Source organism: Simochromis diagramma, unplaced genomic scaffold, assembly GCF_900408965.1.
Source record: "Simochromis diagramma unplaced genomic scaffold, fSimDia1.1 OVJJ01000421.1, whole genome shotgun sequence".
In the NCBI taxonomy this organism is placed as follows: domain Eukaryota; kingdom Metazoa; phylum Chordata; class Actinopteri; order Cichliformes; family Cichlidae; genus Simochromis; species Simochromis diagramma.
Window position 1 is genome coordinate 9,696,236 of NW_024387250.1, and position 27,921 is coordinate 9,724,156.

Genomic DNA, 27,921 nt, shown 5'->3' on the forward strand with positions numbered 1-27,921 from the left:
TTGACATTCCCATCTAGAATGCCATACTGCTACAATAAGCAAAAGTATATATGTGCATGTGTGACCTGGGCTACATCATTCTCCGCATACAGTAGTATTGTGGAATATTTCTGCAGCTCTATGCAGCTGATTAAACAGCCCAGCTCAAGGTGTATCACTATCACAGCATCCTCTTCATCACCAAATGGCTCTTTATACCTAATACTCGTATTTATTCATAATAAAGACACATAATCATTATGTATTACTTTATTCCATGTTAATCTTTAAGATTAGCATGTTTATCTTTAAAATGAAAATTCTCTTAATTAACTGTTGCACTGCATCAGTCAAGGATAAGACTATAGTAGGGGTCATACAAAGCGGGCTGGTCACCCACTGCATTCAGAAGATTGTAAAGTTGCTCACTCAATACAAACTGTTCCTGGAAGAGCAGGAGCCAGCACGGTCTCTGGCTCACACACTGAAATAGAAAGACTACAGTGTCTACATGCAGAGAGAACTGGCAATAAATATACCTGTTTTACTTTTGTTCCAGATAGGGGTGATGCAGGAATGGTTACTGTCTGTACAGTTACCCTCTCTGTTGGAGATTCAATTCACAGCGCTAATTCACAACAATAATACAAAGAAAACAATCATAAGAAATCCCACGAGAAAGCACTTTGGTGACTATGGAAAGGAAAAAAAAAAATCCTTTTTGGAAGATGGGGTGGCCATCTGCCATGACTGGTTAGGGGTGAGGGGAGGAAGACAGGACTAATGACATGCTGTGGAAGAGAGTGTCAGGGATTAGTTATAATTAATAATTAAATGCGGAGAGGTGTATGAACACATATGTGAACAAACCAAAAATGTGACTAAGGAAGAAACACTCAATGCATTATGGGAATCCCCAAGCAGCCTAGTCCAAACGCAGCACGACTAATGGAGGATTCAGGGTCACCTGATCCAACACTGTTCAATGATTTCTTTGAAGTCTTGTTTTTTTTTTCAGGGTGGAAAGATTTTACAGCATACATCTTTATTTAAGAATAGAGAGACTTAAAAAAAATAATTAAGTCCTCAAATTGAAATTTATTTTTGATTTTCTTTATCCAGATGGGGTCAAAAGTATATATACAACCTCAAACATATACATACTCCCCCACTAATATTTGGTTAAAGTACCTTAGGAGGTTACACTTTTTTATAAAGACCTTAAAGATATTATACCCTAGAAAAAGAACAGCTCAAACACAGACACAACAGCATTTACCCGGACGGTCCTACAACTATTTCCTTTAAGTTATTTGGCAAATGCATGAGCTGTTCCCTCTAGCCCTTAACTAGAAGAACATCCTACACACACACACACACACACACACACACACACACACACACACACACACACACACACACACACACACACACACACACACACACACACTAATAAACATCAGAAAATTTCTCTCAAAAACCCCAACAAGAGCTGCTACAAATTCTCTCTCAACGCTGCTTCAGGCTTGCCCTTAATTCAGCTGGTGGTCTTGGAAACACAGTAACATAGTAATATATGAATCTCCTCCCTCTTCACTTTCACCTCAGCCACTGCCTCTCCACCTCTCACCCTTTGTCCTGTATTGAAGATACTCCCACTTCCCCCTCAGTGTTTACTGTCAAGAACCTCCACAGACTGCATTTTGTTGACCCTAGTCAGTGGTTGTTTACATATCCAGTTTTGCATTTTATCACTGCCCTTTGAAGTTTGTCTCTTTATGGTTAGTTGTCAGCTGAGCTGATAAGAACAAACAGAACAATACTATAAAACAATAATAACAATAATAATGATAGAAAATTCAAGGACAATTATTTGCCATTTAGGAGACAGGACGCAGTAGGGATAAAAGAGACCTGGAGTCTTTTAGTCCTCCTCGGAGGTACTCTAAAACGGCGGCCGGAAGGCAACAACTCAAACTCACTGTGAAGTGGATGGTTCACACAATTAATAATAGAATGAGCCTTTCTAAGCACAGTGTATGGGAATCCCGAGGACATTACAAGGGTTAAACCAATTGCAGCTGGTCTACAACATTTTATTGCCTTTTTTGTTGCATGACACAGATAACCTGATACAAACCCTTGTTTGTTAGGTTGTCTGCATTTAAGTATTTCAAACATCAAGCTCTTTTATGTTTATTATTTCATTTAAAGTTTTCCCTGATGGCTTCTTTTTTCCCACATGCAGTGCATTGTACCCGTTTGCAGAGCAATGATTATTATAAGAACTACAGCTAGAACACAAACTTTAACTGAAAGAGACCATTTTCTGTCATGTGTCAATACCACAGTCTGTCAGCTGTGGTACTGCAGCATTTTTGTTTCCATTACTATGTATAAGAGGATTAGTAAGGAGGAAGTGAGGGTTTGCTTTGCGAGTGTTGGTAGAGAAGTACAGACAAAGTCAGACGGAGGTGCACTGTGTCTTTGTGGATCATAATATGTTGATGAGAGAAACCTGGTTGCTGAATGAGGAAGTCAGGAGTGTCAGAGAAATACGTAGTATGCATAAGGACAGAGAGAAAGTGGCTAAAAGAGAAGGTTCAGATGGTAGTGAGGCCTGCTATCATGTATAGTTTGGTGAAGGTGACAATAAGACAGGAGGCTGATCTGGAGGTGACAGAGCTGAAGATGTTTGCATGGTGTGACCAGGACAGATAAGGAAATGAGTACATGAGAGGCACAGCTCACTTTGAGCACTTTAGAGCCAAAGTTAGAGAGGGAAGGTTGGGATGCTGGGCATGTGAAGAGGAGGGATAATGGATATATTTTATGTAATGTTTTCATTTCAAAAGTAACAAATTACCCAGCTATTATATTACTTTAATGAAAGAAACAGTGGACTGAGAAAAGGTGGTGTGTTTGACTGCCCCCTGGTGCACTCTTGAGTCATTTAGCACCAACAGGATGATTTTGCTGAAAGTCATTGAAGAATATGTGAGCAGTTTTCACACATTTAAACCATGACATATTAGTGTTTATAGCAATACAGTTATAAGAACCCCAGTGCGCACAGTGCAGCAGGTAGACTCTGAGAAGCAGGGAACAGAGTCCTCCCAGTTTAATGAGTCTGTTTATTCAAATTCACCCTGACACAGGCGGTCATGTGGTCGTTAGCAAACGAAACGCCGGAGAGGAATGTCACAAACAGTTGCCAAAGCAGGAGGTGCAAAGGGTACTACTTCACCTCAAGCAAACTGCATGAATGAAGTTACAAGTCTATATTTATTTAAATACCAAAATAAAAGGCGGACGGGATACGTGTGCGATACGAGGATGAATTATTATTATTGATATAATCGCATTATTACTGGCTATTGTAGGAATGAATGGAAGTGACAGCAACACAGACGGAATGGCTGGTTTGGAGGTTGAAGATGAACTATGACTTTATGACGACAACAAAATGGTGAGTAGATGTCGTTTCTCGCTTTTTTTCCTCCCCCGAAAAGAAAATGAGTTGCGCTCCTTTTAAATTTGTTTTGCTATAGTTTGTCTATACGTCTTTCTTTTCTTTTCTGCTGATAGGCTGTTAAAGCTAAACGCGCCTACTAGTCCTCTGAGGTCTTATTACATTTAATACATATTTATTCTGCGCTTTATGTTATCATTTATTTGACTTTTACTATTATGCTGTATATTTACAGACTCATAATTGACATGCGTTTTATTGAAAAAGAATATTCTGGTCTAAAAGGGACGCACTGTTGGCATCAGTAGAATTTAACAAGGAAACTGCAATAGCAGACACCGATTTTCGGGCATGCCACACGGAACATAAACAACTGAAAAGGAACAACAAAACAATCAGACAGTGTATGTAATTGTGATGTGATTGTCCCGACTACAATACATGTTTAGAACACTGTTTGAGATCATCCGTAAATAGCGAAGTTAGGTTGTTGTGAGAGGAAATAACGTTTGCTCTCACTACACTGGACTTCAGGTGGGAAATCCTGCAATAAAATACAAAAATAAATAAATTTAAAAAACACACATCTTTTGGATAAAAGATAATGCTGTTTTTGTTGTTGTTGTTGCTGTTTTTTTTTTTTTTTAATTTAATCTAATATATTGGATCTTGGGAACCATATAAAAGAGTCAGGAGTTGCATTTAAAATGCAAACTTGCATTGCAAACGAAAGGTTATATATCCTCCAATGTAAGTTTTTTAAAACATTAAACTCAGAACAAAAAGAAAAAAAAAAACATTTTATAAGTTCATTGTTATCAGTGTGACTTTATGGTTTATGTCTCTTGTGCACAGTTCAGGGAGATGGAGGACGAGATATGCCTCGGCTGTAAGGTGTCTTTCAGCGCATCATGCACTGAAGCCCCTGGTTGCCAGTCTGGTCCTGCTGGTTGTGGTGATATATGGTCTGGGCGACAAACTCAGAAACTTTGTGGCTTCCATTTTTATCCCTCAGTATCGCTACCCGTATCCTGTGGCCCTCAGCTTTGCCCAGGTTGGTGTCTGCAACTTTTGGATTTTCTTCTTTTGGACACAACCAAACTCTGATTAGAAAGGATAAGGTCAAAAATACCTTTTTACAAATTTGTATAAATAGTAATTTATATAAGTGAGAAAAAAGGTCATGTGAGGCCACTCAAATGCTTTTTAGTTTACACAAAGCTCTGTTTCTTGACCGCAGGGTATTTGCTTTTGCTTCAATTACAGGTGCATTTATAATAGCTTTGCCAACATCAAGGCAAATAATGAAGTTACATATTGCAAAAGAAAAAAGTAGGAAGTTATAACAAACATTCAAATGGTCTTTCAAAATGTAAGCTTAATCATTGGATTGTTGTTAATCATTTGTGCCGTCAGCTGTGGTGGTCAGTGAAATTCTATCAGTAATTGCTGTTTGTGCTAGTTTAAAGGTGAAAGCAGACATAGAGGGAAGTGACAGAAGGACGTTATTGCTGATAACACGTGTGCAGGATAGATGTTTAACCAAATGATTGCCCAATGAACTCAGATGCAAGTGTGACGCTGTACAAAGGTGGAATTAACTTTTGGGTGTCCAGCTTTGACCTCAACTGCTGATATATAGGAGAGGTGCTATACTGACTAAATGGTCAGTATAGCACAGTATAGTATGGTCCACAAGCTAACATTGCCCGTAACAACTGAAAATGAGTCACAGGACCGGTTGAGTTTAGTCCACGTCTTATCCATATGACCCGCTTTATATGCATTTTGTTTATGAGGTCCTTCAGAAGAATAGTAAATGTGTAGGTATGTTGCAGCATATTTATCATAAATTCAAGAATGCAGAAATCAGGATGTGTTAGTGAAAAGTCAACAGCATATGCTCACACTTCATTAGGTACACCTTGCTAGTACCAGGCTAGACTACCCTTTGCATTCCAGACTTCATTGTTTGTTGGACGGATTCAACAAGGTGCTGGAAACAGTCTTCTGAGATTTTGTTTCATATTGACATGATCACATCGCACATCAATCCTGTTTCACCACATCCTAAAGCTGCTCCGTTGGACTGAGATCTTATTAACCACCAGCTGAACTGGTAATAATGAAGTGCCCCCGAGTGTAAAATATTATTGTGCAAAGAATGGCTAATTGTAATGTATTACCCACCCAATAAACTACAGCTGCTTGAGCATGAAATGACATAAGCATTTATTTCACTATTAGTTCATAGTGTAATAGTGTTTAATATCTCTACAGTTAACTCATTTACTTGCCAACCTGTTCGATAGAAATCCATCACAATATTTACAGGCTCTAAAGTGGCAACATTGAAATGATTAAGTGTGCTGTCAAAAACAGAAATGATGAGGATGTTGTACAATATTAATTAAAATAGATTGATTTTTTTATTACTTTTTCATTGTTTGACTTTTGCTTAAAATATAATTATTATTTTTTTTAAAGTAGATGTGAACTCTGTTCCCTTTTGTCAGGACTAGTTCGAAATTATGACCCAAATTGACGCTGCAGGCAATTGCTGATGAAGAGGCACTCACTCAGTCTCAGCTGTAAACGTTACTACCTTTCACACATTCCAGTTTGTGTTAACATGCCTTAGCCACATGAATTGAAGTAAATGTTCAAGTTCAAGTTCAAAATTTATTCGCCACATGCAGTGGCAGGTTACCCTGCAGTGGAATGAACCCGCCCCCCGACCTTACACATACAACACAGACATCACATGGGGATACAAGTCAGAGAACGGTTGCATTACAGAAAAAACACTGAAATGACTGTCATGATATTGATATGGTAACAGTAAAGAGAGTAATTGATGGTATTGTAAAACCACTACAATATATTTTTAATTTGTCTTTCCAGGAAGGGGTTTTTCCACAAAAAATGAAAGTTGCAAAAATTATTCCTATTTATAAATCAGGTGAAAAGCATTGTTTTACAAATTATAGACCAGTGTCGGTACTCTCCCAGTTTTCTAAGGTACTGGAAAAACCATTTCTGAAAAGATTTGATAGCTTTGTGGATAAACATGATTTGTTGGCAAATTGCCAGTGTGGGTTTAGAAATAATAGATCAACAGTTTTGGCATTGATGGATTTAATGGAAGAAATAACAGAATGTATGGATAACAAGAAGTATGCACTTGGAGTCTTTCTAGATCTAAAAAAAGCATTTGATACTGTTGACCACGAAATTCTAAAAATCAAACTGGAAAAATATGGGTTCAGGGGTGTGGTACTGGATTGGATAAACAGCTATGTGATGAATCGACAGCAATATGTACAAATAAATGAGTTTAAATCTAAAATGATGGATATTGAATGTGGAGTACCTCAAGGATCAGTATTAGGTCCGAAAATGTTTATTATGTATATAAATGATATTTGTAAAGTATCGAAGATATTAAAGTTTGTAATTTTTGCAGATGATACCAATATACTTTGTTCAGGTGCGGAATTTCAACAGGTTTTGGAGGTGATCACACAGGAGTTAAAGATATTAAAGAAGTGGTTTGATAGAAACAAATTGTCCTTAAATTTAAATAAAACAAAATTTATGTTATTCGGAAACTATAAGAAAAACATTAACATTGAAATTTGTGTCGATAATATATATCTAGAAAATGTTAATGCCATAAAATTTCTTGGTGTGATCATTGATCAAAAGGCCTGTTGGAAATCACACATCACTTATGTGAGGGGAAAGTTAGCACGGGGCATTGCTGTCTTGGGGAAAGTAAAACAGTTTCTGGATAGGAAAACATTGTATATGTTATATTGTGCTTTGCTATTACCATACATGAGTTATTGTGTAGAGGTTTGGGGAAACACATATAAAAGTAATATTCAGACTATAATCATAATGCAGAAAAGGGCCATTAGACTAATAAATCAGGAGGGGTATAGGGCTCACACAAATGCACTCTTTATCAGGACGCAAGCTATAAAATTCCAGGATCTGGTGAAGTTTAAAACAGTGCAAATAATATATAAGGTAAGGAAAGGGATGCTCCCAATCGAAATAAGTAAATGGTTCTTAGAAAGAGAAGGGAGGTATAATTTTAGAGGGAAGTGGAATTTAAAATTACAAAGAGTAAGAACAACATTGAAAAGGATGTCTATTTCAATAGCGGGAGTTAAATTCTGGAATGAGTTAAAAGAAGAAATAAAGGTCAGTAGTGATATAAACCAGTTTAAAATAAAACTCAAAAAAGAAATATTAAATAAGTATAAGAATGAAGAAAATGCAATTAACCCAAGACAGCAGTCAAACTCATGTTTATTTTCTTCTGCAAATTAGCAAATCTAAATATAGTTTTAGTTGAACATGTGAAAATATTTTTTTGAGATGTTATGTTCTAAGTTGAAGGCATTGTATACGTTTTTGTTGTTCAAATTTAGATGATGAGGATGTAAACCTGAGGGGGTAGGGCTAAATAGGTATATACTTCTGCCTACTCCTTTTCAAACAACTGTATGGAATGATTTTATGAAACGTTGGTGAATGTATATGTTTGAAATAAAAAAAGAACTGAACTGAACTGAAACGTACACTACAATGGGAAAGGTACAAGAGGAAAAAAAGAGACCTCTACTCATGCCGGGCTACAGGAGGACAGCATGAGAACAGGAAACAAAAAAAACCTCCTCTGCACAGAAAAGCACATAAATGTCCACAGTACAACATTATAGAGCACGTGACCAGCAACAGGGTTGGGTAGGGGATAAGGAGTAATCCCAGGCAACACAGCAGCCATCCTGCCACTGCGCTGACTCTCCAGCGCGGGCCCAGACCCGCCTCGTGTTCCCAGGAGGCAACAAGCATTGAAGGCATTGGAAGGGGAAGGGAAATGTGTGAGTGCTTACCAGTGTAAGTGTATGTGTGTGTGTGTGTCCATAGTTCAGCTGAGACAGTGTCCTTCGCCCTATCAGGCTAAGTAAACAGTCTGCTAGCCAATCCAGGTGGCCTTGCATGGGATGGGAAGAATAGTCATCACACAGTCGTTATCAGGGAGTTTTTGTTCGGCTCCAGCCCCAGCTGGCGCTGTGGTGTCCGCATGTTGATGTTGTCAATTTTCTTTTTATGCGAGCAGCTAAGAAGAGAAGAATTTCAAGCTGTTCTTAACACTCCGACACTGGTCTCTCAATCTCCCGTTGGAGAGCCGCAAGCCTCCCCATGATGGTATCAAACTTCTGTTCCATGGTGTTATCATTCTTGTGATTCTGAGACCCCACAACTGCAGTGAGCCGTTCTGCGATGTGATCCAGCTCAAGGGTCTCATTTTGAGCAGGCCTCTCTTTGATGTATCCCAACATACGCTCAATGGTGTTGTTTTGAGTCTTCACGGCAGCTGTAAGCGTCTCCAAGGTGTTAACCACACTGCGTTCGTTGTGAGAGGTCGCGCCTCGTCCCGTCGCTTCGATTCCAGCGGGCAGCTTTGGGGGGGTTTGAACAGCCGGTTCCGCTCTCTTATTTCTCCGATAAGTCAGGGCCAAGCCAGCTCCAATCAGCAAGAACCCTGTTATCATGGTTCCGAATAGGTAGATATCTTCAGCGTCCTCGATCGACAGTCCCGCCAGGCACATGACCCTCCAGTTCCTATCATTAAAAATGAGTGATTCACATAACCACATGTAGGCTTTTTTAAAGTTAGATAATTGTTTATTTTTTTATATTCTGTCTTTTCAGGTTCTGGTGTCTCTCTTATTCTTAAATCTCCTGCATGCCCTGGATCTGGTGCATCTAAGAAGTTATTCAAGGTCCCTGGGTGAGAGGATGCTGCCGTCTGCTATCTGTAGCAGCATTCAAGCAGTGCTGACCATGTGGGCCAGAGCCAGCAGCTCATCTTCCAACCTCTTCGTCCTCATGGTGCTTCTGCTGCCCCTGGTAACTGTGGCCTTTAGTTTTGCCTTGAAGCTGGCATCCCCACCAGCAAGCCACATCACTGCTCTGACTTTCATCATCAGTGGGACCTCTGTGATCGTCACAGGTAAAAGTTTGGATATCAGATGAGGGTTTCACATATTAGAGTAAATGAACCTCTAATTAGTTTTCTCTTTCTGTCTGTCTGCAGCATCTGAGGGTCTCTTAAGTACTGTGCCTCTGGAGTATATATATGGACCTCTGGCTTTAATCCTGCACAGCCTGTCTCTGACTTGGCTTGCTAAAGTGTCTGAGATGGAGTGCAGCCACCCTCCAGATTCCCAAGCCTCTGTTTTTGACATCTACTATACACAGCTGGTGAACCAGAGCTGGGTGTTGGGCCTCCTGTGGTTTCTGCACCCAGAGCGTCCCTGGCATGTGTTGAGTCAGGCCAACTGGCGCATCCTGCTCTTCCATGGATACCTGCTCGCCATTCTCCTGCTGGGAATGGTGCTGAGCTTCCTGGTCAGTGTAGTGGCTCTTTGTGTCTCACCCCTTGCTGCTGCACTGCTCCACTCAGCGAGGTACATAGTTCAACCATTTTTTCAGCTTCTGTAAAGGACTAAAAGATTTAGTAGATCATCTTGCACTCCACTGACCCTAACCAAAGTGTTATACCTGTAGATACTAGCTTTATTCATCCCTTATCAGTCAATATCCACTCACATTACAAAGTTATAAAAGACAAAATGCAGGCTATGGTGGCACACTAAGGATATACGGTTAGTAATTATGTGTCATCACAAGTTTTTATCTTATTCTTTTAATATGTTATTAAGACGATACATGCCCTAGCTACTTGTGACTTTCTGCAGCGTGAGCAACATGAGTGCTGTTGCTCGCACTTTCTAAATCAGTAATGGCACTAATGGAAAATAGTTTACAAGCTAGGTATTTATTAATGAAACAGTTAAGCGTCAGGGGTCAAACATTACAATTTTTCTTTCAGACATGAAGCTGAAGTATTAAGCAACTATCAACAAGCTGAATTTCTCTTATGTACAAATAAACAAACAAAATAAGTGTGAGTCGTTTCCAGTTTTATGACAGTAATTTCTGAGAGCTCTTATCAGCGGACGTGCTAAACATCTCTAGAAGTAGTCCTCGTATGACCCTGACAGCTTTCAGAGGAAAAGGGATGACAATGACAGAATGTTGACACAGATAGTTAACATCATAAAACAAGTTAGCAATTTAAATTCGCTTAGTTAACTGAATTAATACTTAACCAGAGACAGACAAAAGTTGCCCTTGAATGAATCTGACTGCAGAGATGTCAGATGAGAAGGAGGTTCACATGTGGAAAGAGCTGAACACTCATTCTAGTGCTGCTGTTCTTTTTGTTGTAATTGAGTATTTCACATTTTTATTAGAAGCCAAATTGCTTCCTAGTCATTCTTGAGCTTTTTGGAAAATGTTCATATGCATTATTTTTTTAAATTACACTTGAATATGCTAAGAAAATGTGAATTATGCTGACAATTTGAATAAAAAATAAGAATGAAAAATGGCTTTATTTAGAAAAATATTTTTTGTAGTAGAACAAAAACCACCATAAGTGCATGCAACAATGACACAAAGCAACGGGTATTAAAAATTTACAGTTAACCTGATATAAATGCTCATTTGCTGCAAAATCTCACTTTCAGTTAACTGTAATTTCAAACAGATGAATTTAAGGTTTTTTTTTTAATATTAACTTCATCTGTGTTACAAGTAATTTCAGTGCTTCCATCAAGCACACTGTGTCTGGTGTTTATTTATTTAGCTGCTGGTCTTTCCTGTGCTGTTAACTTCCCACATCTCATTAGGTCAAATGACACATATAAATTATTTGATTCTACTTCCTGCCCTTTATGCGGGATCAGAGTTGGGTGGTAGATGTATGCCCAAGCTCTGCAGCAGATTGGAAGCTGGTCCTGCCAGCCCAGCCTGGGAGCTGAGGGACTCCAGCAAGTTTGTGACCAAATTGACATCCACATCTAAGGGCTGGATCTCCTCCTCTTTCTCCTCCAGTTTGTTATCCCTTGGGAGATCATCTCTGGCAGAAGGGTGAGAGGAGTCGCCGCTTGCTCCTGCCTTGTTGTAATTCTGCAGATACGATAAAGATAGGTTTAGGGTGACACCTGTGTCCTGCGCATATCTTTTGAATAGTTTTTATCTTAGCAAAGGAAGGCGTGTTACGAGAGTTTACCGTTCGCTTGAAGCTTTGTCCTACATTAGTCTTCATCAATTCCTCATCCATTTGGTCCATATATCTTTTGAGACTGTCCAGAGTTTCTGTTCCTTTCATCTCTGCTTGACCACAGAAGCCATCTTCTTTCTCTTCTACCTCCTCCTCCTCCTCATCATTATCTGAATCATCAAGATCATCTGAATCCAGCTCTTCGTCTTTGCCTCCTAGAAAGAAAGAAAAAAAAAGACAAATTCATTAATGATTTTAAAAACAAAATTGTATCAAGTTCATACCACATATTTCACTGTTGGCAAATTACATACCAAGTAGTCTTCCCAGTGCATTGGCCATTGAGTCTGGATCAATATTAAAAGGCTGGGTTGCACTGCTCCTGGAATAGAAATGAAAAAGACTGTCAGTATGACAATGTAGGCCTAAATAAATTAGGCTTGCAAGAATATACAAATACCAATTTACAGCTCAGGGAGACCATTAAGGGAAAACTATGCTCATACTACATCCATATGGATATTAAAATCTGATAGATTTTTGGCTAAATATGAACAAAAATCAACAAGATTACAAAGTCACTTAGTCTCACCAGGGCAGTTCTGCACCTTCATGCGAAGACATGGCCTTGAGGAAGTTCTTCATCCCTTGACTGATAGCTACCAGGCTGTAACCAGCTTCCTCTTCCTCTATGTTGTCCTCCTTCTCCTTTCCCCTCTCCTCTGCATCCCCGGCATGCTGTTTCTGTTTGGTGGAACTTGAGTTTTGGCTGCCAACATCAGCTCTACCCCCACTTCTCTCCTGCAACAGCTGCTCCAAATCCTGAGCTGTGATATCCAGCCAGCTATCACCTGGAGGTTGACAAAGAGAAAAACTAATTATGGGAAATGGCCGTAAGAAAAAAATGGAGAGAATGAGGGAAGAATAACAAAAGGACAGACACTGAAAGAAACTGGCACAAGGCAAAGAATCTTAGGTGGCTGAGATAGACAAAGGCAATGCTCACTTTCTAGCAAGGTCATATAAAAGTTACAATGCTTAACAACTAACATACAAATCTTCCAGAGACAGACAGGTGTTCTTACCCTAGCTAGGAAAATTACACTTAACTGAGGTCTAAATTAAGTATCCCCACATTGTGCCTTCATGGATCACTTGGCAAATGTGACTAATGTCTTTCAGTATTAAGAAAGACAATTATTTACACTCACACATTATTTAAATAAGATTTTGCCAGTTTCTAGACATGATTTTCACTCACTGTCCTCTTGGGGGAGCTGTGACTCATTTTTCTTCATCTCCTCCAAGTTGAATGGTTCACAGCTGTGCAGCAGCTGGAGAACCTCCTCACCTGGGGACAAAGCACTGAGGCAACACACACACACACACACACACAAAAGGTTCATTCAAATAGATATCTTAGATGACATTGGCATACATATTCACACTGTGAACAGCTTAAGTCTTTACCTTGATTTTGAGGCAACCGACTGTTTGAAGAAGTTTTCTGCTGATCTTGTAAGTTCTCTGTAACGTGCTGAACCTTCCAGTTCTCCCTGCATTTGACAACAGTGCAAACACATTTTTTAAAAATGCGCTCCAAAGATAAATGCTGACTGTATTGCAACTTTAGCCATGTGCATGCATGAAAAAAAGTGACATACATGGAAGTAGCCATTCCTACTCAAACTCTCCATAAAGCCTTTCCACTGTGGGTTACAACTGACTGGGGCATTAGGCTCTGATGAAGGCAGTCTGCACCTAGAGCACAGGATCTCAAAGCCGTGGGCCTGGGAGTACAGCATGAGCACAAGATTATGACTTTTACATAATAAAACAACCCTGTTATCTGCAGTACAAAGTACGAAGTACAAAGATAGATAATGAATCACCAGCTTCAAGCCAAGCTCATGAGCCTTGTATTGGGAATGAGAATGAGGAGGTAAGGTGAAAAAACTCCTCCGGTCTGGGGTGAACTGTTGCTGCTGGAGCTGGGCATACAGGCACCGGGTGAACGTCACCTGAAAATATTTATTCAAGGTTAGGGGAAACAGACGCCCTCCCAAAAAATAAATAAATACAAATCACTAATTACAGTCCTGTACATAAAATAAGCATTTATAAAACAACACAGAACAGTTCTGAACAAAGATATTACCTTTTAAAAAGTACAGATATACATGGATGTATTTACCAAAGTGAGGACTCGTGTATCAGGAGGAAACGTCTTGAAGGTTCGACACGCCTGCAAATCTACTGGATCCCGCAGGTAGAATGCTGAAACTGCAGGTGCAATGAGGTCTGGTCGCTGTGCCAACACAGTGGCAATACCTGCAGGTATGAAGCAGTGGGCACGGTGGAGGCCAGATTTAATCTTCCCTGGATACCTGAGGGGAAAGAAAAAGAATATGTTACAAAACTGTATTCCTCTAGTACACAACAGTGATTCAGCACCCTGTATTCTGTTGTTTTAAATAGCCAATATCATGTAGCCAGTGCTCTCCCTGTCTATGCAGCTGGAAACCACAGAATCAGAATGCTCTATTTATCCCTAAGGAAACTATGTAACTGAAATAGGCTGAGTGCCAGTTGATGCATGCAGAGTTACTTTGTCAGTAGTATTTATCATGATGTTACTTTTGAATACTGAATATTGATTATATGTGGAATCCCTCTTACCCCTCTAGTCTCTTCTTCAGTGCTAAAGAAATCTTGGAGCTTGCCCGACAGACTTCTGGGTGGGTGTAAAGTAGCTCCAGAGCTTGTGCCACACTGGGTACCACATCTTTTGAAAAGCCCACTGAAGTGGATTTAGATGGGCAGGGAAGGATATGCAACTCTCCCTTGTATAGGAAGACCTGAGAAAGAAAAGGAGTGGTGCAAAAAAAGCCTACACTTAGCAAAAAATTGGCAGTGTCAAGTAAACAAAATTTAAAAGGGCTGTGCAGGTAAGTCTTTACATGTTTTCTTTCAAGCTTGTTCATTCCAGGCTTGGTTTATTCCACTTAAGCATTAACTTTAATCAGGAAAAGTCAAATTGAAAACAAACAAAAATGAAGCATGATGATAAGTAATTCTATCCAATTGGGTGCATTGTAAGTCGAGCTTAACACGGGGTCAACATTACAATGAAATGTGCTTAACAAGATGAGGGGAAAAAAGTCACCAAGAATCTAAAAATTTAACAAGATTTAAAAAATAAAATAAAATAAAATAAACAACACTAAATCAATCTAAATTTAAAATTAAAATACTATTAGAGACAGAAATAGAATTTTTAAAAGTCATAAATGGATATACATTCTTAAAATTATAGGCGTGCAGTATGCAGCGTTACTACACATGAGAAATTGCGCAGTGACAAGTGTACACAGTAGTGCCAGTGGGATTATTTAACCTGGCTTGCACATTGCATTGCAGTAAAGTGTCAGATCATTTCTGTCCAAACTTGAAGATGACAATGAGATTAACACTTGACCAAACACTTGGTTGATAAGAAAGACTGTTCTTTAATGGGAAACAAGCAGATTAGTTGGTGTGCCAGATGGCTGTGATCCTTGATAATGTCGTGGGCCATATGCAGGTACAGTTGGAGGTAGATGCCCTTAATAGCTGGAATAAGCCTTTTTCTTTAAGATCTGAGTTGACCGATGAGAAAGTCTTTACAGACAACCATTTTAAGCACTAATTAAGGTTTTTTTTATTTAAAATGAAAACTATTTTGACATACAACCCTTGTGTTGTGAATTGCATTTCAACGTATCAGTAGGGAGGTCTAAAATGAAACCAAAGCTTGCCTGGGGATCAGTTTATAACTGTGTAGTATGCTGTGGGAGGCAGTGAATTATTTGGGCTTAAACATACAGTGCTTCCAGTACTGTCAACTCTGCCATGTCATGTGGAAAACTCACCCTGTTTTCACTTGTGTCTGGATTCAGCCACTTAGGAAGGTAATCTGCTGCTTCAATCAGAAGAAACTCCCCATCATTATCCTCAACTCTGCACATATAAACAATTATTTTGGAAACAAAGACATAAATGACTGGTGAGAATTTTAATAGGGTGTGTTTATTTATTTATTGATACTTTTGTTTTATTATTTTGTGCAAACTCTGCTCTGAGTTTATAAATATTTAGAAACTATGAGCAGGATCACCCTTACCTTGCTGCAAGCTCAGGGAAAGCCTCCGTGATTTGCAGCAGGAGATAAACGATAAACCACTCGTCCTCAACATTGTCTCCAAACTGAGTGCTCCCACCAATGTGAGCAGGAATGCCTCCTGTGAATGAGATCCATACACGCCAGCCGTTAGTGTGTGTACCGAGTGTTAGCCACGTAAAGACATACAGCATGCTGCTTCCTTTCTGGGGTGCTGAAAAAGTTCTACCTTTCTCAGGGTGATACTTGAGGTTGATTGGCTGATGCTGCCAGATGTACTGTATCAGAAGAGGGGCAACCTTTGCCAAAATCTCCTCTACTAGATGTGTCAGACGTTCCTCAGTCTGCTGTGAAGAAGAGCTGCCTGGCTGGATCAAAAAGAGCTTGTACTGGACCATGTCCTCCTCAATCATTCTCCTCTGCAGAGCTTCCATAGTAGCAGTTTTAAAAGACCTAATGAAAAGATACGACGCTAAAGCGATGTGGAAAGACATATGAAAGGTCGGCAATGTCTGCTTTTATATTATGACTTTAAATTTAGATGGAAATAAAGAGAGGAAATCGTAGGCTTCTAGATAAACTCAACGTTTTACTAGTGATTGTCACGACAACCTCTTGAAAGCTTTATTCGGCCTTACCTTGTCTTGTCTTCCTTTTAAATTGGTTATGTTGTGTTAGTATATTCTGGAGCGGCTCTTATTACGCTTATTCCTAAGTACGTTTCTTTCACGCCATCTGTAACTGTTTAGGTCCTACGACGAATTCCAGTCGTCCTCGCCAAACAGATAATAAACAGAGTTCCTACCTTCTGTTTCTGTAGCGGTTTTACCGATTCAAAAAATACTTTATATTACTTTACATAAATGCAAATTATATAATGAGTCTAATTTTCCACTAAATGTGATGAATACATATCTTGCGTTTAGTTAAAATTACAGTTAAAATGACCGGCGAATACATTTTATAAACGCAACTTGCTATTGCAATGAATGCTGGGAATTGAAGTATGCAGCCTTTGGCTTTCTAGAAACATTTAGTTGGCCTGAAATACATTTCCCGCGATCCCTCGGGGCAACGAAGCTGCGTATCCATGACACCCGCGTTATTTTTGTTGTTGGTGGTGATGCTAGCTTTAGCAAAGAATATCCTATGAGCTGGCGATAGCTTGCTCCAATAACGTTAAACACTCATTAAAAAAAAAAAAATATGTATATGTATATATATATAGCGAGAGAAACGTAATTAATAGTGAACTTCTGGGCTACCTAATATGCTCATTTAGTAAACCAAGTATTATTTTATGAGGGAATGTGGAAATTGTATGATGCTATTTGTGCCTTTTTTAATTATCTGGCCACCCTCGTACCAGTAGCTAGCTTAGTTCTTTTGGACGTAGCTTAGCTGCAGCCGTTAAGAAACAGCGTCTCTATCCAGAGTATCTGCGGGCTAATATTAGAGGAAATGTCAGAGCTCCATCTGAACCGTTCCCTGAGCGTCCTGGAAGTGGAGGCGAGGAGGAGAGGAGAGGGTTTGAGCATATAAAACGGAGGCAAAGGAGAATGATTTCACGATACAACCGGAGACCTGTATCGCACAAACTCGAGATGTGAGTAGCTGACATAATTTCTTTATTTTTTTCCTTCCCTAACGGTTATTGAATGCTGCTATTATTCAGTGGAGAGGGGTTTGATGATTGACTGTTAACCTACACTAGTGACAGAAAGAGTAAAAATGATTATTTGTGTTGATCGATGTGGCGATATTCCAGCTTGCCCGTGGTCTATTTTAGACAGATGCAGTGTGAACATGGCAATCAGCTCATTTTAGTTGATTGTCACATTTTTATTTCATACCACCCACTCTATTTATTTTCTCTCCAGAGAAAGCTGTCAAGCCATAAGAATGAAATGTAGACATTTATTTAATGAGATTGAGTCAATAAGAGATACAAAACCAACACTATGGGCAAATACAATGGAATCAAGTGTAATCACAGTGTAATGTTTAAAAAACACATAATCTCCAGCTGTTTTCACTGGTGTCTGTTTTCTTCATGTCATCTTGTCATATTACAGTGCAGCGAAAAAATAGACAAATATGAGTAAATATTAAACAAAGATTTAGATTTCAACTAAACGTGAAATACAGTTTTTAAATGATTTCATTTATTCGGGGGGAGCTATCCAAACCTACCTGCCCCTGTGTGAAAAAGTCTTTGCCCTCCTTTGTTATGCCATAAATTAACCACATTGTTTGGAAAGCTGTGTTCAATTTCACTAGCCACACCCAGGCTTGATTACTGCCAGACCTGTTGAATTAAGAAATAATTTAAGTAAGTGGGTGAAAAGATCTCAAAAAGCAACACACTGAGCCACAATCTACATAAACTCAAAAACAGCTGAGAAACAAATTCACTGGATTTTTTTATTCTGGAAATGGTGACAAAGCCATTTCTAAGGCTTTTGGAAAACTGCAGGCCTCGTATGTCTCAATTAAGATCAGTGTTCATCATTCAGCAACAACAACAAAAAAAAGAAAATGGGCAAAAATGGCATGCAGGGGAGAGTTCAATGGCAAAACCCACTGCTGACCAGAAAGAAACAAAGCCTCATCTCGTTTGCCAGAAAACATCTTGGTGATCCCTTCATGAAGACTTTTGAGAAAAGAATCTTTGGACTGATGAGACAAAAGTTGAATGTTGTACAAGGTTTATGTCCTGTTTTATCTGGTGTAAAACTAACTCAGCGTTTCATAAAAAGAACTGCCAGCAACATTCAAACATGGTGGTGGTAGTATGATGGTCCGGGGCTGCTTTGCTGCCCCAGGACCTAGATGAAGCATAATTGATGGAAATATGAATTCTGCAGCAGAACAATAATTCGAAACACACCAGCAAATGCATTCTGAATGGAGGTGACAAATTAAGGTTTTACAGTGCCCTAGTCAAAGTCTGAACTTAAATCTGATTGAGATGCTTTGGCATGACCTTTCATGCTCAAAAAACCACCAGTGTGGCTGAGTTATGACAATTCTACACAGATGAGTGGGCCAAAATTCTTCCCTAGTGAATTTTAAGCATTGCCTGTTATCGCAAACACAAACTCTAAATTGCAGTTCTTGCTGCCAAGGGTGGCAAAGCCAGTTATTAGGTTTTACCCATACATCCATTTAAAAACTCAATGTTGTATTTACCAGAGTTATTTTTGTCGAATCTTAACATTTGACTGATGATCTGAATCAGCCATTAGGAAGGGTGGCAAATAGTTTTCACAGCACTGTATATGTGCCATAAGTTCATCAGTGACTATAATAGGGACTCTACATCTGATTCCTTTAGATCCATCGTAATCTGCTTTGACCTTATCATTCCCTTTTATACAGGCTGTGTTTCTCATTGCAAAATTAATTTTAATAAGACTCATGGTAATGGAGCTTTTGCACACCTTAGTTGCATGCATGCTTTTTTCTATTGTATTTCAACACAGTGTTCAGATTCAGACTTGGTAGTTGGAGCTGACATATTAATATCCTTCCCTAGCATCCCAAAATGCAATTGCACACTCTTTTGTTGATTGCTTTTTCACTGAATGCTCTAAATCTGTCTTTATTGCAGTCGTGGGTTGTCTCGAAGCAGCCTTGACCACCATCCTCTTCCAGAAGAAGCAGACGACAACCAAACCCCTCCGTGCTACCTCCATGACCTGCAGGAAGCTGCTTCTGCGCACAACAGGTAACTGAGTCCTGGTCATTCTGCAGAAGGACTCACACGCCAGGCTTGTTACAGTATTGTATTGAAATCTGTGTGAGAACAAAGACAGTGGTACTTAAGAAACTCTGTGCTCAAATAAGTGCCTAGAGTATGTTACAAAATGACTGCAGAGTAGTCAAGCCTTGCTTCTTGGCTGTTATGTAAGCAGACAAACCTAAGCAACACCAGAATAAGGCTGAAATAAAACAGCCTGCAACCAGTCACACATACACACATTCTCATGCTTGTGTATTTTGTAATGTTACACCATCTTGAGCAGACAACTGATTCTCAGGGCTCTTGCTATGTGACACCCAGAAGCAGCGGATTAATTCATATCACATTGCCTCCTTCAGATGCGCAGTTAAAAGAATAAAATATGAGGCAGCCTGTTAGAATATTCAATTGCCTTGACATTTGGCCTACACTTTCCACCTTGATAATATCAGCAGCTGACACCAGTTCGATTCCCTCAGCGGAGTAACAGAGGCTTATTTTTCAGATTATACAAGTTGTTGGTTTCTTCCGTTTCTTCTGGTACAAGAAAAACTGATGAAAAGAGAAATCGTGTGTTGAAAAGGAAGAACGAGTGCTAGAAACACAGGACACTTCATATAGGGCATTTGGTTCTTCACATTGATTTTACAGCCAGGCTACATAACGGTTTTGTCTTTGTGCTTAGCTCAGAGACATCTGCTGCTTCAGGCCACTCTCAGTGCCCCACTGTCATCTCAGTAGACTCCAGCCAGTCCTGGTTAGGTATTCACAGCTCCACGGGTACTGGCATCTCCACCGAGAGGAGCTCTGTTTTCTCCTGGGGCTACGATGTAAGTCTGCTCACGAGAAAACTGTTGATGCCAGCCTGACTCTGTCTGTAAAACAAAGGATGTACACACTGTGCACACTAAAACACTAGATATGTTGATTTTCTTCTTTTTTTTTCTGTTGTCTTATTATAGACACAAACACATTGCTGCAGTCCTGTGTTAGATTTTCATTTAGTCACTAACATTTGCCTCTTTTTCACAAATTTGTGGAAACATTTAGAAGAAGACAGATGAAAACAGTATTTATATAGTATAGTGGATGTTTGTTTGTACACACAAAGTCTGATTCTGCTTGACCAAGCTGTTTCTACAAAACTTTTTTAGGACTCAATGATTTATTTAGTTTCTTTGTCCTCAAGTTGCTTCTGAGAAGCAAAAACTCTCAGTTAAGAGACATCTTTTAAATATACATCGTTCTCCGCCCTGACCTTTTTTTATGACATGAACAACTTGACACTTGAATGCACCTCAAGAGAGTAGGCGCTAATTATCATGCACGTTGTTGCTTGTATTGAATAGCGATATGTTGCCAGTAAGTAAAATGTGGGGAGTTTTAGTCGTGAAGAATAACTCTCTTTCCTGTGTTCCTGTTTCCGTCCCATAGGAGTTTGACAAGGCGGCATCACGGCAGGTGCAGCAAATGTTTGAGGAGATCGACAAAGATCTTTATGAGGGAAGAGGCAGTGGGGGAGGGATACTCCAGGGGCTCCAGGATGAATGTCAGCAGTGGGCCACACGTTTCCCTCATCTTCGGTATTTAATCCGCCGTCTCCTATCATCTGCCAGCCCTTTTTTTAAATTCCCAATGAAATGGGGCAGCAGTGGGATCAAAGACTAATTCTGATTGTGGAGAAAAACCTGTAAAGGTGTTCCATTCTTCCACAGAATCACACTTGTTTTACATATTCATTGTGTGTGTCACTCAGTATCCTGGGGACTCAGCTGCTGTGTCCCAGTGATGAAGGCTTCCAGTGGTATACTACCTCAGGGAAAGGCAGCGCTTCCAGCAGGCTGTCAGCGGGCAAAGAAAGCAGCGTTAAACCCCAGGAGAAAGACAGGGAAGGAACAGAGTAAGTCTCAAAGTCTCAACTCTGCACTGAGTCGATACATAAGGTTAGAGATCACCTGTTGCATCTCTCTCAGATATACGAAGATATCTCTGCGTGTGTGAGTGGTATCTCACCATCTGATCTAGCGTTATCTTGGAGGGTGGAGTTTAGATAGTATCTTAGGCTGTTATGTTTGATTTGTGTCCACATAATTATGGCTGATATGTTATCGCTTTTATCATTCTTGGCTGAAGGAATGTCAGACGTTACTCAGAACAGCCTGTCACTGCCGCTTAAAATGGACATTATACTTTGTTTTATCAGTCAGTCTTCAGCTTATACTCTGAAACAGCAGAGACAAGAATGATCAGCCATTACTGTCAATAAACTCTGTTAACACTAACTAACTATGGAACAGTTTACAGCAGTTATGTATGTTCAAAGCCCAAAAGAGCCATATCTTGCTTTATTATTTAAAGAAAAACTGCAATGCCTCTGTCTGTCTGTCTTGAGTGGATGTTGGCTGTCCAGATTACTCCTGTTTTTGCATCAATTATAGAGGAGTCCTGGCTGACTCTGGTTTTGTGACCTAGATCCTCTGGCTTTTTAATTAATAATCTGAGCCAAAGTCATGGTGGGTATCATGGTTCTGAGAAAATGATGCTTTGACTCACACTTTTAACTGATAGACTAGTAGGAATTAGGCTGCTCTGCTATCTAACTAGTTTTTCCGTAAATCGAGTTGATATAAAAGAGATTAGATTAAGCCTGTTTGTACATATTAAAATTATGTTAATTCTACTTTTCAAGATGTGGTTGTCTGCTGAATATGAGGGATTTAGTTTTTATGGAAATGACCTTGTTTAACTAAGTCTCGTCTTCTCTTGGTGGGGGTAAGGTTGAATGTGCAGGGCCGGAGAGCACATCTGATCAGATCCAATTCACCAGACTTGGATGCTCAGCCTGGTACCTCCAGCGGCATTGGCAGCCATGACAAGAATAGAGTGACTGAACTAGAGGGTCAGATGGAGGAATATCTTGCTTTTGATAGCACAGACTTGTAAGTTACTCTGTTTTCAGAATTGCTGTTTATGTGTTGTTCATTTTCTTATAAGATCCTATTTCTGCAGGGAGGATGACCAGTGGGAACAGGATTGCTCCGAGTCGAGTCGGAGGCATAAATGTCTGCCCCCAGTCTCACCATACCGGTGTCGCCGCCACGCTGTTCTCGATCTGCTGTTTGATGATGTGTGGCGGCAGCTCATTGGCTGCATGAAAGAGCTGGTTCAACGCCACTGGGAATGCTGCACTTCACGTAGGCTGAATTTGACTGGTTTGCGTGCGTTAGGCTGAACTCTAATTAACAAATCGACATTCTTATGCACAACAGTTTTAAATTTGTCATTGGCAGATGATGAAAATATTTCTGGGAACTTGAGCCCCGTGCAGCAAGATTTCCAGAATCCCTTTATGCTGCTCTCCACGCTGCCCACGATGCTGCCCAAACTTGGCCAGAGCCGGGTGCCCCCACTCACAGCTGGCATGCAGTTCCAGGTCAGTGGTCTGAGGAGTAATGGGAGGAACCGGGGTGCGTCTAAGGGAGTTCAGACTGTGGGCCTCGTTTCACTTTCATGACTATCAGGAGGGTCAAAATTTAATTTTTTTTTCCTTTTAGTAGATGCCATCAAACTAAGTGACTATGTTATAATAGAAGAACATAAATAGTTATAGATTTCCTTTGTATATTTAAAAAAGTGTCTCTTTTTTTGTGGCGACTTCTTCACTTTAATAATGACAATGTAGTAACTGAAAAGAAGTCATTTGAATTGGCAAGTTTAGTCTTATAGAGTTAATGAATACATTTTTTGTATGGATTGAGGTAAGACTCATTTTACCTAGAGCCATATGTGTCTCCTCCAGAGTTCACACTTAATTATTACCCCTGCCTGTTGCTCTTCACTCTTTCAGCGCTTCCGTTCATTAACTGTTTTCTTTTCTTCCCTCTTCACTTTCCACTCTTCACCATGCCAATGTATTTTGTCTTATTTCATCTCTTTTGGTCATTCTTTTTTATTTTTTTATCCAATTTTCTTCTGTTCTTATTACCCTCTTTCTCACTTACACTTCTTCCTTCCTTTCCTTTCTATCCACTGTCTCTTTCTTTGGACATGCCCTCTTCCACTCTCACTTAAAGAACACAAAGTCAAGGGGCTCAAAGCACAAGTCCAGACGGAAATCCAAAAAGCAGAAAAGGCCTTCCAGTGTATGTAACTCCCTCACTTAGAGCCAAAATGGTGGCATGCTGTGTGCATGCCGTCCACAGCGGCTCATTATCTTTACCTCTAGATTAAACGTGTTTGTGACTGTTGATTAACACTGAAGCGTCGCCATCTGTTTATCTTTTTCATTAACTGCAACTTACTTTAAACATGTACAAGTTTAACTGTAGTTAGAGCCTTCCTTTTTTAGGAGAGTGCTGGAATGTATTCTTTTGCTACTTATTGTTTTTGTTGCATTTTTAGTGTTATGACTGTTGTCTTTTTGGTGCCATAGCAAATATGGGGCCCTCCTTACATCACTGCATGACGAATAACCATTTCTTGGCAATTTTTCTGCACTATACATATGGAAATAACTAGCCCTATTAGCCTCTTCTTATATTATGTGTTTTGTCCCCTCCTATCTCCCTCCCCTCCTTGACCCCTTAATCATTTCCATCTTTTACTTTTCATCCCATCTGTCTCATTACTATCTGTCACTCATCTCACACCAAACCCCAGGCTGGAAGAGTCCCTGTAGGAGCAGCCGCGACTCAGCACAACCTGAACGACCTCATCGTGATCCACAGCATCCCCCTTCAGCAGAGGAACCTGGGTGTGCCGGATAGAAGCCAGTATGATCACATATTACTGTCTTAACCTGTGAGCAGTGGCTTTAAAAAAAACGAAAAAACTAAAAACAAACAGGGAAATTAATTTTAGCACAATTCTGAATTCTAATATGTGATTTAAATCTTTAACTCAGAGAGAAAAGAGACAAAGATATCTTGCAGTTTTCCATTTACTGAAAAACACATTTTGCAGAACAAGAGGTACAGAGCATCATTCATGCAGTGTTTTTGTCCCTGGTCCTAACACCTTGTTTGGCAGAGTCCTCAGCCAGTTGGCTGGTTGCAAACAGACTATTCATCGAACGTGTTTTGCTCTCTTTCCTTCCCACTCAGGGAGCCAGAAGAGCGTGCGTCTCACAGACCGGGATCTAGCGCGGTCCCCTCCAACAAACCTCGCCCTCGCCGACCCCTGGAGCAGAGCTCTTCCTCGCTGTCCCGCCCAGCACAATCGGCCCGACGCAGGAACCCTCCTCCCCGAACCCTCCTGCCTCTTGTTCCCAATCCGAGTCAGTCGAGCGCAGTGGGATCCATGGATGAGGTCATCCGTGGGACACGTCTGTGAGTTTTAGCATCACGAGAACCCACCCCAGTTGCTACATTGCTCCCTTTTTCTCTCCTCATTCCCTCCTACACCCTGTGAAGTTTTGCAGATGTAGAGAGAACTTGCCTTTAGAACAGACTCCATTTCAGCTTATGGCTGTGGCAGTGCCACATGCAGGACTCAGCCTGTTGTCAGACGTTGTCGGGTAGTGAGCTTCCACACTGATTGACTAGTGCTTGATTGTTCATGTATAACTATTGTGCAGCATATGAAGAAGCACCCAGTATGTTGGAAAATCAGAGTGTAAACTGCTCTCTGGGATGTCAGACTGAATTTCAGTTTAGTTCTGTCTGACACATATTTGTGGCTGCTTTCAACAAACTTGATTTTAGAATAGAATAGAATAGAATTCAACTTTATTGTGATTGCACATGTCACAAGTCCAAGGCAACGAAATGCAGTCTATGTGCATCTAGACAATAAATAGGCGTGCACATAGGGCCCAGAAAAGGTAAATTAAACTTCAGGCCTTTATCCTCTCTTCTATTATGGGTTTAACAGTAACCCCTCTGAAATCTCTTTAAAAAAAGGGGAGCTATTAATGAAGCATGGATAAAATGACAAAACTGTCTTCATCCACACATCCACAGACCCACAGCCAGTGACCAACTGAACTCTCCACCATTGCCTCTAAGCAGAAACACACTCCTTCCGCCCATTAGCACCGGAGACCCAGACTCATCTTACTCAGGGCAGCCATCTAAAACTGCACAGGTACAGGCACTCTCACCAAGTAGATAATTAAGTAATGTGCCAGTAAACCTAGAGAGAGTGTTTTATGAATGTAGATAAAGCCAGACAGTCAACTTTGTGCCCTTTTCTCTTTTTCTTTTTTAAAATATCCCTCCAGCGCCAGAAGGGCCCATCTAGCCGTGCCCACAGTGCTATAAATGACAAAGCTGGCAGCTCAGTTCCGAGGGATCGCCACCACCTACTGGACGTTTTCTCTCGCCCCAACACAACCCACACTTACAGGGTGAGATGCTGGTTAATCATCAGAGAAAATACAGTCATTTCATTTCTGACTCCATAGAGAAGCTGTCCTGTAATGTTTTTTTTATTTTCCAGTAATTAGATTGTAGATCAGGTCACAATGGCATCAGTAACTCTATATTATTCGCTGGTATGGTTAACGTTCTGAATTGTAAGCATGTTTGACGCCTCACTTTGCTTTCAGTCAGATACTCCATACCGTCGATCCTTCACAGTATTGGACAACATTGGGCAGGGGCGGCCAGGCAGAGCCTCTGTGGGCACAGGTCAGAAATTCAGCCTGAATATTTGAAAAGAAACCATTAAAAATTTTGATGTGATGTACTGCCCTGGTTACCGAACGCCACTCTGTAAGACTATATCTGCCTCTTCGACTACTCATGTTCAAAATATGTTCATTTAAAGTTAAATAAAAGTTGATTTTATTGTTTAAAAAAAGGCTAATACACTTCTGTATGTATGCAATCCCATTCATTTCACTGCTACTTTTAGCTCTGTTCTATTCATTCGTCCTTTACTGTTCTTCTAGTTAAGTTTTAGCTAAGCAGTATTGTTATCATACTGCTTGTTATAGCGGACTCAGTGTGTGGATATACTTCAATAAAACAATCATTTTTATTTGCTCTCATAGTTCATAACCTTCAACAGTTCATCCTGGGGTAAAGTGAATCACTGATACTGTGAGCTAACACTCCTGCTTTTCTCGGCCCGTTTCCTGTTTTGAACATGCACTTTAAGGCACGTTTCGTAGCACATCGCCTAATAACTTATGCATTCATTTATTCCTTCATTGCACCAGACTCCCTTGGAATCGGTGTGACGGGCATCAGTCTTGGCATCAGCAGCTCGTCTTTTTTGGACTCATTTTCCCACCCCCCCTTGGGGCACTCGCCCATCAAAGACGAAGAGGAGCCGGACCCGCAAGCCCCTGTCCCAGGTCAGTAGATTAAAGTGGCTGATGAAACTCTTTCATACTCGGGCCTCAGAACTGAACTATAAATGCGGGAGATTGAAGCAGCAAGTACGGTTTTAAGGTTGTTTATTAACTTAAAATTATTATAATTTTTTTTTTTTAAAATTCTTCCTCTCAGCTCCACTGGTGCCTGCGTCAGTCCCGTCTCGGTCTCACACCCGAGGAGGCATCTCATCCAGAGCCAGCAGACCTGGCTTGTAGTTTGCCTCTAAACTCCAGACTTTCGAGCCACTCATCTTTATTAAAGTGCAACAAAGTGCAATGCTCTGCAGCATCCGTGCCCACTGAACAGTTTTGTTTTACAGAAGTAGCAGGTTCTTTTTTTCATATTATGCTGCTTTTGTAATATTTTTGTTAAAACCCTATTTTTGTACTTCAAAAATCAGCTTATGAGGCTGCCAAACAGAAATAATTATTAACAATAACTCCATCTTCATGTACAGTATGAGCTGCATATTTAGACCTTAGTTCATGTATGATGTAAATATGTATATATCTATTTATATGTGAACGTACTGTATATTATCCTCTGTGCTGCGTTGTTGTACCAGGAACCCACTATGCAGGGAATAACACATTCATCCCGACAGGATTACAGAGGATAAAAAGCACTTTTTTTTCCTCTCTGAAGCTAAATCAGAGAGTTTGGTACTGTATCTTTTATAGGGACACGACAAGCATTTATCCATAGCCTCTTTGCATATCATCGTACACAGGAAGGAAAACAAAAAGACGAGCTTATTTTAAATCACGAGAGGGGCTGTGGGTTTTAAACTGCATGACACGACAGCAAAAGGAACATAAGAGGCAGTGATATTAAACTTTATTTGTAAATAGCTTGTCACGTATGTACAAAACATTTTACGGGATGTAACGTTTTTAAATCTAAGCTAAGCCAAGCGGGGGTGCTTTGACAGGTAACATCAGGGTTACTGCAAAAAGGTAAATTTATATGTATTCAGGATCATTTATCAGACAGCCATGCCACAAAGCTTGAAAAAAAGTCAACAATTTTCTGCAATGCATTTTCTTTTAACCTGTTTTATAAAAATAAATAAATAAACAACGCTGTGAAGCAATG

At 40.0% G+C, this 27,921-nt stretch overlaps 3 protein-coding genes across 8 annotated transcripts; 2 read left to right on the forward strand and 1 right to left on the reverse strand.

Moving 5' to 3' along the window:
- The first annotated feature begins 2,849 nt into the window (after nucleotides 1-2,849).
- Nucleotides 2,850-10,165, forward strand: si:ch211-248a14.8 (RNA-directed DNA polymerase from mobile element jockey). 3 transcript variants are annotated; one of them, XM_040001515.1, is made up of 4 exons: nucleotides 3,169-3,448; nucleotides 4,307-4,505; nucleotides 9,182-9,482; nucleotides 9,567-10,165. In XM_040001515.1, the coding sequence occupies exons 1-4, from the start codon at nucleotides 3,369-3,371 to the stop codon at nucleotides 9,971-9,973; spliced, it is 987 nt and encodes a 328-aa protein (XP_039857449.1). In that variant the 5' UTR covers nucleotides 3,169-3,368; the 3' UTR covers nucleotides 9,974-10,165. The 3 variants fall into 3 exon arrangements, with proteins under 3 accessions (XP_039857448.1, XP_039857447.1, XP_039857449.1); XM_040001514.1 differs by lacking the exons at nucleotides 9,182-9,482; nucleotides 9,567-10,165 and adding an exon at nucleotides 7,565-8,098 and having other exon boundaries at nucleotides 2,850-3,448; nucleotides 4,307-7,228; XM_040001513.1 differs by lacking the exons at nucleotides 9,182-9,482; nucleotides 9,567-10,165 and having other exon boundaries at nucleotides 3,105-3,448; nucleotides 4,307-8,098.
- Nucleotides 10,166-10,910: 745 nt separating this feature from the next.
- ecd (ecdysoneless homolog (Drosophila)) lies at nucleotides 10,911-16,525 on the reverse strand. Of its 2 annotated transcripts, none has more exons than XM_040001510.1 (14): nucleotides 16,398-16,525; nucleotides 15,989-16,212; nucleotides 15,763-15,880; nucleotides 15,512-15,599; nucleotides 14,280-14,458; nucleotides 13,795-13,987; nucleotides 13,493-13,621; nucleotides 13,265-13,390; nucleotides 13,071-13,156; nucleotides 12,862-12,965; nucleotides 12,193-12,451; nucleotides 11,915-11,982; nucleotides 11,610-11,815; nucleotides 10,911-11,506 (listed from the first exon to the last, which is right to left on the reverse strand). In XM_040001510.1, the coding sequence occupies exons 2-14, from the start codon at nucleotides 16,191-16,193 to the stop codon at nucleotides 11,270-11,272; spliced, it is 1,998 nt and encodes a 665-aa protein (XP_039857444.1). In that variant the 5' UTR covers nucleotides 16,194-16,212; nucleotides 16,398-16,525; the 3' UTR covers nucleotides 10,911-11,269. The 2 variants fall into 2 exon arrangements, with proteins under 2 accessions (XP_039857444.1, XP_039857446.1); XM_040001512.1 differs by having other exon boundaries at nucleotides 15,989-16,231; nucleotides 16,398-16,519.
- Nucleotides 16,526-16,704: 179 nt separating this feature from the next.
- On the forward strand, nucleotides 16,705-27,908 carry fam149b1 (family with sequence similarity 149 member B1). 3 transcript variants are annotated; one of them, XM_040001507.1, is made up of 16 exons: nucleotides 16,705-17,365; nucleotides 19,373-19,489; nucleotides 20,190-20,334; nucleotides 20,939-21,087; nucleotides 21,261-21,404; nucleotides 22,282-22,443; nucleotides 22,514-22,698; nucleotides 22,795-22,937; nucleotides 23,578-23,646; nucleotides 24,164-24,276; nucleotides 24,607-24,831; nucleotides 25,465-25,588; nucleotides 25,725-25,850; nucleotides 26,052-26,133; nucleotides 26,667-26,804; nucleotides 26,959-27,908. In XM_040001507.1, exons 1-16 carry the CDS (start codon nucleotides 17,319-17,321, stop codon nucleotides 27,039-27,041), a joined length of 2,052 nt encoding a protein of 683 aa, XP_039857441.1. In that variant the 5' UTR covers nucleotides 16,705-17,318; the 3' UTR covers nucleotides 27,042-27,908. The 3 variants fall into 3 exon arrangements, with proteins under 3 accessions (XP_039857441.1, XP_039857442.1, XP_039857443.1); XM_040001508.1 differs by having other exon boundaries at nucleotides 25,513-25,588; XM_040001509.1 differs by lacking the exon at nucleotides 23,578-23,646.
- Nucleotides 27,909-27,921: the final 13 nt, after the last annotated feature.